We start from the raw sequence: 13,906 nt of genomic DNA, 5'->3' as shown, positions 1-13,906 counted from the left end.
CCTTCAGAACAGTCATGAGGCTGAGTTGTAACCTTTACCTTTATATATTAGTCACCACTACAAGAAATCCAAATTCTTAGATTTTCAAATTTTAAATCCATATGAATACATGTATATGTTTCAGATACATATCGATATACATATAATGTGAGTAAGCACTATTTTTTTATTCATTAGTCTATGCCACAAGTTTGCTTCGTTTTCATTCTGACATTGCTATAAGAAGTTAATATTCAAGAACGTTACTTTTGTCTGGATTTGCTTACTTCCTGATCTGAGTTATTTTTAAAAGCAAGATCAAAAGATCTCAGCAAAATTAGTTTATGATTATAACAATATAATTGCTTCATATGCAAAATGTTGAATTTTTCATTGTTAATTTTATGCCATGCCATGAACAAACCACAATGGCTAGATTTATACACCACATGGTATAGTTTGAATTAACATTGAAGACCGAAGTGAAAATAGAAATAATTCCAAACTATAGATTTCCCAAATCCTCTCCCTGTCATTGCAGGTTTATTTTTCACATTCACTATATATTTTATGCAGTGCAAGTAACTGAGATCAATAACCAAACCAGTTGTAATGGAAAGGACTTCATTAGTTAAATCACCGTGTTCTACTTATGAAAGAATCTCTATGAGGGATTGTCATATGTACAGTATATTCCTGATTCTATTAAAACACTACTATCGGGGTCTACATGATTATGTATCACAAATTGTTATTGAAATTCTCAATATTTTAAAAACTGAAAGAAGATTAGACGTTCAATAAACTCCCTTGAGTTTTATGATTTATAATGGTACTGAGTGCATTTTAAAATCAGGTATGACTTAACAAATGGTGCCATTAAAAAGTTAAGTACCTTTAGCATGGTTGAGTCATACCAGTCGAAAGTCTGTTTGCTTAGACCAGGGTGTCCAACCTTGGCAACTTTAAGACTTGTGGACTTCAACTCCCAGAATTCCTCAGCCAGCTTTGCTGGCTGAGGAATTCTGGGAGTTGAAGTCCACAAGTCTTAAAGTTGCCAAGATTGGACACCCTGGCTTAGACTATAAAGAATTAGAATGCACAAGTTAAAGTTAATGTCCACAAATTGCGACTTAAGCAACATGATTTTATTTTAAAACATAAGAAACATTGGTGTTGTGAAAGCATACTACACGGATCTGGTAGCTGAACTTAATAAATTAGGGTTTTAATAGATATAACTGCTATACTACCAAAGAAAAAATATTCATCCAAATACTTTGGAAATCCTCAGCCTTCTAGTGTTAATAGAAAATACCTGAATAGAAATTATCCCGTGTTATAGTCAGGATTTTCAACAATACATGGTTAATTGTGGAGGTGTTTATCCCATTTTATTATTTTTATAAATAAGATGAACATACCTAAAACGCCTTTATCATCCTATTTTCCCCACAACGCTCCTATGAGGTGGTTTGGGCTGAGAGAAAATGACTGTCCAAAGTCACAATAGCCAGCTTATTGGAGTTGGTCCAATAACTCAGTAATATCATACCAAAAACGAATAAAAAGCAAATTGCTGTTAAATATTTGTCAAAGAACCAACTTCCATCCTTACTATGAAGAGGATTTGTAAAGAAGGACTTTTGTCATTCCTTCAAAGAAAAGGATCTCTTCTAGCAGTTATTAAAATAACGTTTTTGCCGTACCATTTTCCTCCCTAACTCGTCTGTATATACTGTAGATATTCCTTAACAAATGAGTTACATGGCCACTTACGCTTTTTCATGAATCTTAATACTTACGAGTGATAATTTGGGATAAGTATTAGCCAAGTGAAGTCAAGCATATCTGAATCAACAAGTGCAATGGATTGGCCATGGCTTTGACTGGAATACCTGTTGCAGCATCACCTGGGACAAGAGGACCTGGTAGTAAAACTCCTTACTACCACCCAGCCAGTCTACTTGTAATGCCCTGTACTTTGTGCGGCCCTTTAAAAGTGCTTGTAAACAACCGTTGGTCCAAAATGCAACGACACACATCATTACATTTGTGGATTTCACATCTATTCCAGTTGATTTTCAGGTCCAACTTAAGATACCGTTATTGATCAAAGGTGGTTATCTAGATACCTTCAGGATCACCTCCCATCGGTAAGTTACACAAAAAAGAACCTGCTGTGAATCCTGCATTTTGAGATATTTCAGGGATTGGTTAAGTGATGGTGAGGTTAATAGTGTCAGTATTGTGGCACATCTGTGAAAAGATCAGATTCTTTTGGAGAGTTTTGAAGACTGAATTGTTTTGGAAAGCTTTCACTTAATCTTTCTGTTATTTGTATTTTATGTTGTATTTTTAAATTGTTTCTGTAGTTGCTTATTTATGCTTAGATGCTTTCTGTAAACTACTGAACATCTCTTGGTCATAACAGTAGAAATATGACTAATAAAATAAGCATAAGAAATGCTGCTCATGGTATATAAAAAGAAGTGTGAATTCAGTTGACGCTGTTTAATCATTCAGCATGGCATATTCAAGCAATACATATGTTTCCAAATTTATGGGTGGGTGTTTTATACTAAAACCAACATTCACGTGCCTGAGATTGGGGAATTGCAGAAGGTGGAAAACCAACAGAGCATCTAAGTTAAGGGAAAAAAAATATGGTGTAAGGGAATGCCATTTTACCCAATAATAATCTCACCTCTTTTTGCCCTGAGGGAAGATTCTTTATACAAACTTCAGTTGGACAAAGAACATTATGTACTTCATGTACTTTTTGTATAGTATAGTACTTTTTTTCTCATAGAATTTGATACTCTGTCCAAACTTGCAAACCTAATTTTCATAGCAGTAATACTTGTGATGTTCTTGGTTGTGCTAGGTTTTTGACACCCTTATTATAAATGTTTTGGACTCTTTATTATTCTATGCCTTGATAAAACGGATGTGCAAAGACTGGAAAGGGCTAAAATTTGAAAAAGGAGTGACCGGAATAAAAAAAAAAAAATCAGGTATTTGTTTTTCCATTCACGCAGTCACATTCAGCCGGTTTGCACCGGTTCACGCGAACTGGTAGCAAGGATTTGGTGTGGATCGCCAAACCGGTAGTAACTTCTGGCTGGCCACACCCCCAACCCGCTCACCTGACTTTCGCCTGCCATGTCACTCCTTAAGGTATTTTTCCCCCTCCCGACAATCAGCTGTTCCTGTGCTGGGATTCGCCTCATTTACTGCTTCACCCAAGCGGGCTTCTCTGAGGCCCAGGAAGGCAAAAAAAAAATGGAGGGAAGGCGCACAGACCCACGTCCGCGCTCCATTTTTTTGCCTTTCTGGGAGCAAAAATGCCACCCCAGGAGGCTTCTCTGAGGCACGGAAGGTCCCAAAATGAAGCCGGGGGGGGGAGTGCTGCGTGCCCTCTCCAGGCTCCCTTTTTTTACCTTCCTGGGAGCAAAAACTCCCCCTCCCAGGAGGCTTGCCTGAGGCCCAGAAGGCCCCCAAAATGGGTGCCCCCCCAAAAAAAGCCATGCCCACCCAGTCACATGGCCACACCCATCTAGCCACACCCACAGGACCGGTAGTAAAAAAAAAATTGAATCCCACCACTGCATCTATGTAATTCCTAGTTATTGCGTTGAAGTCTTCTGTTGCTCTTTCACTTGCGCATAAAACAACTGTTTTCTATTTTACTCATAAAGTTAGATTGAAGCTTTGAGTAGAAAACCAATTGTGTTAAGGAATACTTATCATTTTTTTTTATGATGAGAATGTGATAGAGGGGATATCCATTATACGGTATGTGATTTTAGCTTTTAGTTTGGTTTTGGTTCATGTTGGTTTTTTTATATGATTTAGGATGGGAAATACATTAAGTACATTAATATGTTGAAATTAAAATACTGAAAATTTGAAAGTTTGTGATATTTGAATTCATGAAATATATATATGTGTGTGTATGTATATATGTATATGTTTTCTTAAGTTTTCGCGGGTACTTACATGTATGGTATTCAGCTTTGTTCGGGTATTTTCCCACGTCATTATAGTTGTGCTTTAAAAGCACAACTATAATAATGTGGGAAAATACCTGAACAAAGCCGAATACCACACACACACACACACACACACACACACACACACACCTACACCTACATAAAAGCGAAATACCACTCGTGCATCATCACGAAATCTCCAGAACCGTAAAGCCTACAAACTTGAAATTTGGCACATATGTTCCTCTTGGCTTCTAGGTGCTCACTAAGAAAGGATTTTTCGAAATGACCATCAGAGCATTTGTACTTTGTGTGAACAAGGAGCCTGGGTGTGTACTGAAGCTGGTTCTCTGAAACTTGAAACTCCTCTGCTTGTATTTTCCATTTGGAACATTTCAGGTGGGAAGGGGTGCCAGGCAGTAGAACATAGCCTCAGAGCATGTTAATAATAATATACGAAGTACAAATGCTCTGATGGGTCATTTCGAGAAATATTTTCTTAGTGAGCACCTAAATGCCAAGAGGAACATACGTGCCATATTTCAAGTTTGTAGGCTTTACAATTCTGGAGATTTTTGTGATGATGCGTGAGTGGTATTTTGCTTTTATATATATATGTATATATATAGATTTTCATATCTATAAAGCTACAGTAATGGAAATGTATAATACCATATCCATTACCTTTTAGTAAGGTTTTTGTTTTATAGGTTAACTTCTTTTAAGATGAATTTTTCCAATGTTCGTCAATACTTTGAGGACTTTATAATGAAAAATGACAGCAGCAATGGTGTCAGCTAATGCAAAGATAAAAATGTTGCTCCACTGATTTCCAGTACCTAAAATTTCTACCAGCACTGGGCCTATTACAGCTTAATAAGTGTTTGAAAATCTAAATTTAGGGTCTGTAAATTGGGTTCTATCTGTCCTCCCTTCCCCCTCTACTAGACTACCCTGTAATATAATTTCTTACGATGAAGAAATCGAATTTCCTCTCAGCTGACACTTTAATGAAGAAAACTAATATTAATAAAGGTGACCTGTTTACTGATATAGTTTTAGAGCCATGTCGCCTTTTATGTCAAAGACTTGTTTTTGTGCCTGTGTTTCCAACGATAGTTGACAGTTAATATCTTTTCTGACCATTTTTACCTCATTCGTTTGGTATTCTGTCTCTAGTGAGCTGTCCTTTTTGTTTCCTAACTTCTAACCTCACATTTGGCATGTTTTGTGTATGTTCACTGTTGTGGGCATCCTTTAATTTTTTTTAAATCGTTCGAATTTAAAAAAAAACCCTATTAAAATGGAAATAATCTCTGAAAAGTCTATTGGTTTTACTGCCGCCACTAAACCCTTTCCTGGTTTGGAAATGGCCTTTTCTTTTCTTTTATATATTTGACCAAACGTGACTCAGAAATAAGAAGCTGCAGAAAACTGTAGTCCCTTTGTACTGATGTTTAAACAAGGAAATTGGTTAAGATTAGTTTATAAACCAGTTCCCTTAACATGACATACTTACCGTCAATTCCTGCCTCTCCTGGAATTAAATAACACTGTCCCTCTGACAGAGGTTCAGCTCTCTTAGTTACATCCTTTCACCTCTTAAATCTGTCATTAGTTTCCCCATTCTGAAATATAACCTAGAAGGTACACTATATTCCTCTACTTTGATAGTTCTAGTGCTCAAATCATGACAATTCCTCCTGGAAGCTGGAAAAGGAAAGAGCAAATGGTTGCCATACACAAAAGTTTATTTTTTTTGTTGTTTTTTGTTTTGAAAGCAAAATAGAATCAAACATCAATGTATTTTGTACAACAAAAATGTATGATAACAGACAATTTATGAAGAGCTTAAAACGGGTTCTCTCCTAAAAGAGAAATCATGCTTTCTGGTAGTCAACAGGGAGTTGGCACAGAAAATACGGCAGTCATTGAAGAACTGTTTTCCTTCAGATCCTTGTTAGCTGATGCCAGAGACTGGAGGGCAGGATGCTTTCCACTTTTTCCATCACAAAGTTCAAAGGAGCAAAGAGAGTACTAAGAAACTGCAAGAAAAAGAGTTAATGGTTAATATCTGATTTGTACCATTCAACCTAGTTCGGAATAACATAAGCTTTCATTTGAAATAATTTTTTATATCTTTAAGCAGATACACGTAAATCAATTAATACAGTATAAAGATTATTTAATCTGCAGAGCAAAACTTTGTCCTGATGACTTTTCTATAGATAATATGCTACAAAAATTTATAGTTTAGATCTAATTTGATGGATGATTTAAGCCCTTCAACTCACTGGGGATCTCTTTCCTATTATGACTAGGTTTTCCAATACTCTCTAATGATTTTGTTTTAATCACGGGGACCACCAAATAAAACGAACTTTAAGGATATGGTATGGGCTGGCCAGAAATTGAACTTGATAATAAAAAATAACATTTGGCTAGATCCTAAAAGCAAGATACTGATAAGGCTGCATAAGGACATAAAAGTATGTCAGCCTCCCGCCCCCCCTGTTTTTTTTTTAAAAAAACTGATCATTTATCACTAAAAGTGGAATGAAAGAGTAGCAAGAGCAGGACAAAATATATACTGGAATTCCCTTGCTAAGGTGGTAAGTCTGGATTTGTTTTACCTCCACTGAAACTGGTCCTTTAGTTTGCATTTTATCTGACTTATATTTCTTTACTGTGTTGTATTTTATCTCTTGATTCTATTATACATGATTTCATATATGTTCTCAGATTATTATTTTTTTAATTGTAAGCTGCCCAGACCTGTTAAGGAGTTGTCTGCTCTTGGGACTTCCGTTTTGGGCTTGTTTGGCGACGGACCAAAATCTGCGATTGAGCGCGGTTTCGATCTGTGCTCTCTGCTGGAGCGCCCCAAGCTGCTTGGATTCGGGGCTGAAGTCAATCCGGAGAGGTGGTGAAGAAGGGGGAGACCGCCAGTGGGGTTGAGGGGAGCCGCATCTCTCCTCGGCTGGCCATTACTCCCTTTCCCAAAGGCGGTTGCAGCGGTGGTCAGAAATGGCCACCTCAAAGAAGAACCCAACTGGACAAGCTTGTGCAGGAGGAAGTTTAAAGGAGAAAGTTTGACTGACTGGGATGAACGGAGAAAACATCTATTTAAAGTACCTGGAACTTGAATTACAAAGACTAATACTATCCCTAAAAAAGATTTTTAAAGCGTCAAAAGGGAAAGGAAAAAGAATTGGGTTTTTTTTTCTCTCACATTGACAGCTCTAATTGACTTTGAATGTTAAGAAGAAGAGATCTAAACAAGAAATTGATATTAATCCACTTTGACATTAACACGCTATTTTTAGCTGAAAATAGAGTGTCAAAGGGATAGATTCTTGGATAATTTAAAAATTTCAAAAAGAAAGCAGAGGGGGAAAAAAGAGGGTGGAATCTGGAAAAATGGAGACCATCTGGAAGTAAAAAGAATTGATAGTGGAATTTTAACAAGACCTGTAAAGTACACATTGTAGCTGAAACTTGGTTACAAGATAACAAAGCCCCTGGAAAGAAAGAAAAGAAGCAAGAAGCTTTGGATTATTGGGTGATTCCTGGAATTTTGGATGGTGGATCCTAATGAAATGAAATAAAATCAATTGGGGGTTGCTTAAAAATCTTTAAAATGGCATCACTCCTTGGAGAGCTAAAGAACAAAAAGACTTAAAGAACAAAAAGAAGCACAAGAGGGAAGAGGATCTTTTGGCTTCGTATTTCAATTTTTAGAAATGGAGATTTTTGAATTATGAAAAACAACAAGAAACGCTGGCAGAACAAGAAGGGCGGGACAAAGAAGAAGCCATCTTCAATGACTAAGCAATTTTAAGCGGGGTAAAAAAGGGAAAGGGAGTTAAAAACTTAAGACTTGAAACAACCAACCAAAAAAAAGAGTAATTTGAAAAGTAACTATAACATTAGGAAGAAGCAGAAGGGAGGATCACAGAAGGGAGAATCAGATAGAAAAGGGAATAAAAAGGAGAGAGAGAAGAAGAGTGGGAAGATGGAAAGGAAAAGTTATAAAGGACAGAAATAAGATATAGAGAAACAGGAAAAACCTACAAGAATTAAAGGTATAAGCCTATTTAAAAGACAGAGACAATGGTTTAACTTAAAGAGAGGATTCTGCAAGGGTACATGAGATAGCATTGTTATACTAGAAATAGAAAAGAGTTAGAAAATATGATAGATGATTAAAGTGACATAAAATTGGCATTGATATGTAATGGAATATTTGTTAGTAATTAAATGAAACAGGATAAGAGAATAAGTCAATGATTTTTAAAGAGTATATAATTGAAATGAAAGATTTTTAATGAAATTAATATCGGTTGACAGGATGATTTTGAATAATAATTGACTGTTAACTATTGTTTTGTTTTTTGTTTAAAGACCATAAGGAATAAAATATGAAATATAGGTGATTAAAGTGAATGACAACTGATATTATTAGTTAATGTTTCTTGAAAGATGGAAATATTTTAAATAGAAATGTAAAAGATTGCTATCAATATTAATGGCTGAGCTGAACTCGAATAGAATAATTATTTCATTTACTATTGTTATACATACATATATATATATATATAAAATCTGTGTGTGCGTGTGGTATTCAGCTTTGTTCAGGTATTTTCCCACGTCATTGTAGTTGTGCTTTTAAAGTTGTAGCAAAGTTTCAGCAGAATCTCATGTGCCATCATCAGGCTTCTGTATTGTGTTCGTCTGTGAGTCAGACTTTCACAGCCGTTTCTGTTTTAAATTTGGTGCTAGCCTGCACTGTGTCAGAATGGTTTTTTCTTCACCCTGATTGGTTGGGACTCTTGGTCTGTGTTTATTGGTCTTCGAATTTGCTGTGTTCTGCTTGATTGGTGTTTCTAATATCTTCTGTCTGTTTTGTAGCATTTTTTTTTTTTGTCTTGATTAGCTGGCAACATTGTGTTTCCTGTATTGGAGGCTTGGCTTCGAGTAAACGGACGGCTATCATTTATTAGGAAGCTAGGTTTCACCTGGGTGCCTGGGGGGGGGTCAGTTTGTGCCCAGGTGTTTGCTTGGCTTGTGGTGTGGAGATCTGTTTGTTTGTGAGTGCAGGCTTCCAAATAATTGACAGTCTGGTGGAGTCATCTCTTCTATTCATGCTTTCAGGTCTTTTTTCAATCTCTATGGCTTCTCTGATAATTCTGTAGCTGGGGTTTTCTATAGTGGCTAGGGTTTTGGTGCCATTGAAGTTGATGCTATGACCTGTGGCTTTCATGTGTTGGACTAGTGAGGAAATGTGTTCCAGCTTTTTTACTGCAGTTTTGTGTTCATCCAGGCGGGTACTTATTCTTCTATTGGTCTGTCCGATGTATGTGGCAGGGCATGATGTGCAGGGGACTTCATATATGCCTTGGTTTTCCAGGTCAATGTTATCTTTGGCGTTTCTTAAGATGGCTGCTATATTTCTGTATATTCCTCATACAAACCCATAAACACAGACCCAACCACATATCTGGAAAAAATAACCAAGGAGAAAAACATAACCAGCCACATGAGCAAAGAGATCCAACAGACGATCATCCCAAGAGAAAAATCTTCCAGATGCCCCAAACTATCCGGCCTCCCCAAAATACACAAAGAAGGCATACCTCTCAGACCCATAGTCAGCTCCAGAGGAGCACCACTACAAAACCTAGCCAAATACTAAGCAAAGCAGCTACAGCCCCATGCTGAAGCAGCAACTTCACATGTACAAAACTCATACCACCTCTTGGAAATGATCAAAGATCTACACATGGAACAAAAAGATCTGCTTGTAAGTTTCGACGTGGTTTCACTATTCATTCAAGTCCCGATAAAAGAAAGTCTTGAAATCATCAAAAATAAATACCAACCACCCAAACACCTCATGGAACTAACAGAACACTGCTTAACCAACACGTATTTCATATACAAAGGACAAAGATAAAAGCAAATTGAAGGAGCCCCTATGGGATCATCACTGTCACCCATCATTGCAAACCTGTTCATGGGAGAATTCAAATCCAGAGCCCTAGCCAATGCCACCCACAAACCCAAACTATGGTTAAGATACATCGATGACACATTTGTTATTTGGCCCCATGGAAAAGAAAACCTAAACAATTTCCTAACACACCGAAACAGCACACACCCCAAAATCAAATTCATGGAAACGGAAACAAACAACGACCATTCCTAGATGTACTAATCTGCAAAAAAACAGATGGCACACTAGGACACATCATATACCAGAAGAAAACACACACCAACCACTACCTCAACGCCCAATCCCACCGCCACCCAGCACAGATAAACTCCATGGCCAAAACACTAATTGCCAGAACCAAACGCCTGGCAGACAAGACACACATAAAGACTGAACTATGCACCCTGACTAAAGTACTGACAGCCAACGGATTCCACAAAAGCAAAATCACTGGCTTGATCCACAAAAATACACTGAGACATAATGGAGACCTAGAAGATGAACAGACCTATGGAACAGCTGGCACAGCAGTAGGCTAGCACCAAATTTAAAACAGAAATGGCTGTGAAAGTCTGACTCACAAACACTATACAAAAGCCTGATGATGGCAGATGAGATTCTGCCGAAACATTGCTACAACTTTAAAAGCACAACTATAATGACGGGAAAATACTCGAACAAAGCTGAATACCATACATACATACATACATGTGTGTGTGTGTGTGTGTGTTTTCAAGAACTTAGTGTGTATTTTTAAGGGAATGGACCAAGCAGAATTAGGTTGATAATAGTTATGTGTTATAAAATAGAGATTAGAAAATGAATGTTATAACTGTAAAGGCATAATTTAAACTTTAAACAAGATTTGAATGGATAATAATTAAAAGATACAAAGGTGTTACACTCCAGTCTAGTAATTACAGGGGAAAAATTGTTTGATGAGAAAAGAAAATATGAAATTGTAAACAGGACAGACAAAAGTATAAAAATATTGATTAGAAAGATACTGAAAATTAGAAAAAGATATGTAATTGAACTTAGAAAGGAATGAGATAATTAAAATAAGGTTACAGAAAGCAAGGAAAGGGAAAACTATTGAGAAAACTGAAAATAGTTATAAGATATGGTTTAGAATACATAAGATGAATATGTAATTGAATCTATGTCTTTATAGAGAAGTGATAACCCGGGAGCATGCTGCTCTCAAAAAAAGATATTTTATTTGTATTTGTATGTTTTGTGAAAACCCAAATAAAACTCTATAAAAAAAAGGCGTTGTCTGCTCTTAAAATCAAATTAAATTCAATAAATAGAAGTCTCGCATTGAGAACTACTGACATGATGCCGGTTGTAAACATTAATTAATAATACTGTATGTGATCTTAACTATCCTTCCCACGTGTGAATATATCGTTTTAAATGCTCCCATCATAACACATTTTAAAAAGTGGTATTGCTTCTTCGAATTAACCATCTATTTTATTCATTTCATTTGAAATATATTCTCGCATTGGAAGAAGAACCCTGACAACAGATTAGTAACATTCCAACTCAAATCAAATTCCTCTAATTCACTGCTAAAATATAGTGACAAATAATGATTTGTAAAGAGGATAGTTGCCATATGGCAAAAAAAAAAGAGAGAGAGAGAGCAACCATTGTGCTTGCTGATTAAAAAGCCCGTTGTCCCATAATTTATTGACTCACCCCTCCCCTTGATCCATCAGAAATGAGTAAGTGACAGGATACTCACTGCTTTTGCAAACACGCCCATTAGTTCTGGGAACTGATGCGTCAGAAGGGCCAACATAGCTGTGAAAGAACATAGTCCGGCAGTGAACAGAATAAAGAATGGAAGTTCTTTCTTGGGGTAAACCGAGACTTCATGAAACGCTGCCAAGAAGATAAGGGAAAAAATAAATAAACAAGTGAAAACACTTTTAAGCAGAATTACACAGATTTTGCAACCGATCTGGTTAAATTTCCTAAAATTATTTTATTATAAATCCCCATGATTCTTACAATTAATTGTATACTGTACTTGGTTTTACGCTGTTAATAATTAAATATCTTTTTTCTTTTATTAAACTAAAAAAAAATGCATTAACGGAGTTAATAAAATAGTACAACATCAAAGTATGAAAAGGAGAAGGGACCCTGGACTTAATCTGGAGAACAAAATAATAACTTCTGGTTGTTATCAGAAGACGCTGAATCTAGTTTTTGCATGTTTTATTAATGTAATACTAACTGATAGGTGTATCCTTTCACTAATGTTTTTTGCTTGTTTAACAAAGCAATACACACATACTTCATTGAATTTCTGTTCAAGATAATTTCATATTAAAGATCCCAGCTTGAATCGCTTGTTACATTGTATAATTCTTGACTGAAGACTTGCAAGCTCAATCATGAACACATCAAAATAAATTCAGTTGCCTTCTTCACACTATATAATCAGTTTTTTAATTTTTAAAAATTGGGGTTTTTTCGAAGTCTTACATGTTGCACAAACTGAAAACTCCAGGAACCAACATTTTTCTTTCCCAATCCAAGTTGCAAATAAAAACAGCTATGTCTAATTTTTAATTCCAGGATAGTAAGAGTTTCTCTTCCAATTTTCAATCTGGAGTACCGATGAAAATGTAATAATGGGCTTGTAATCCAATTCAAACCTGGGTTGCTACATCTCAGGCAGCGATAGATCTCTGTTCAAAACCAACTATTGATAATCCTAATATTTCATTCCGAGAATAACTGGATAAACTTAGAGAGCAAGAAACCTTCCTTGTTTATGAGCCAATTCATATAAGTTATTCTTGCTTATTGAAAGATAAAACCAGGGGGGAAAAAAATCCAACTTACACGGGAGAAGTTCTCTGTCTGCTGTTTCGGTACAAATGGGATAAGGATAAAAAAGGTGCCCTTTTTCCAAAGGATAAGGAATCATTCTGAAAGCTAAAGAAAAACAAGTTTTTGAAGATTGCAGAGTAACTTTCTGCAATTTAATAGATTCTAGAAGTCCGGCTTTCAATTCCCATAACCCCTAGTCAGATTGGTCGGTGCTTTGTTGAAATGGGAATTTTAAGTCCACTATACCTTTTAGTTAGGTAAAAGTTCAATGCAGTGAAATCCAGTGAACTTTTGAACTTCTCTGAAGTTGCATATAGTAGAACCTCTGGCCACGACCATAATTCGTTCCATAACTTTGGTGATTTCTTCATCTTCAGGAATTTCTAGGTCAGGGGTCATGTTTGATCGCCAACTGTGTATGTGTCCGTGACCAATTCAAAAATTTTGTGAATTTTTCGGTCAGAACCTGATTTGGTCGTGGACAGAAGCGTTCATGACCAGAGGTTCTACTGCATAGTCCACCTTGTTCTGAATTGTTAATGTAATTTCCATCTGTTTATCTGTAATGGGCCACAAAGCATATTCCTATACAAATAAATTGAATCAATATATGATAAGTTGTAAGAATTTTATTTTCCTGCCTTTAGAAGGAAAAAAATCTGTAAATTATATGGCCTGTAAATAATATGGCAAAGCAGGTCATCAAAATATCTTAAACATTTCTATTGAAAAGTAAGTCCCATTAATTATATTAATTGTGATTTTACCCCCAGGAAAATATACATATACCCTCTAGTCTTTTAGTGGTGGTAGGTTTGTTTGGATTCTAAGAACATTTCATAGATGTTCTCACAAAATTATTGACATAGGAGGTGTGTCACTCTTATAAAACAGTTACCAAAGTTAGCATATCAAGTTATAAAACACCTTTCTCGGAATCCAAACTAATTAAGTTGGAAAGCAAAAAATTCTTTACTTAACAAGTGACAAATGTGAACTGAGCTCCAAAACATGGATACACAATACCCACAGGATCTACTTGCATCAAAAAGAAAAGACAAGATACAGAGTAATCCATCACTAT

At 36.1% G+C, this 13,906-nt stretch overlaps 1 protein-coding gene across 10 annotated transcripts in view; it reads right to left on the bottom strand.

The window, feature by feature from the left end:
• Positions 1-5,707: 5,707 nt before the first annotated feature.
• Positions 5,708-13,906, bottom strand: part of ST7 (suppression of tumorigenicity 7) — a 115,038-nt gene continuing 106,839 nt past the window's right edge. For all 10 annotated transcript variants that reach the window (XM_026713167.2, XM_026713168.2, XM_087934046.1 and 7 more), the window contains 3 exons: positions 12,835-12,927; positions 11,723-11,862; positions 5,708-6,019 (listed from right to left, as the gene is read on the bottom strand). In XM_026713167.2, coding sequence (XP_026568952.1) covers positions 5,924-6,019; positions 11,723-11,862; positions 12,835-12,927 — 329 coding nt within the window. In that variant the 3' untranslated portion in view covers positions 5,708-5,923. The remainder of the gene's footprint in view (positions 6,020-11,722; positions 11,863-12,834; positions 12,928-13,906) is intronic.

The sequence above is a fragment of the Pseudonaja textilis genome, chromosome 5 (assembly GCF_049901715.1).
Source record: "Pseudonaja textilis isolate UNSWEBS1 chromosome 5, rPseTex1.2, whole genome shotgun sequence".
NCBI lineage: Eukaryota > Metazoa > Chordata > Lepidosauria > Squamata > Elapidae > Pseudonaja > Pseudonaja textilis.
Note: the sequence above shows the minus strand (reverse complement) of the source record. Positions and strands in the feature narration are given on the sequence as shown.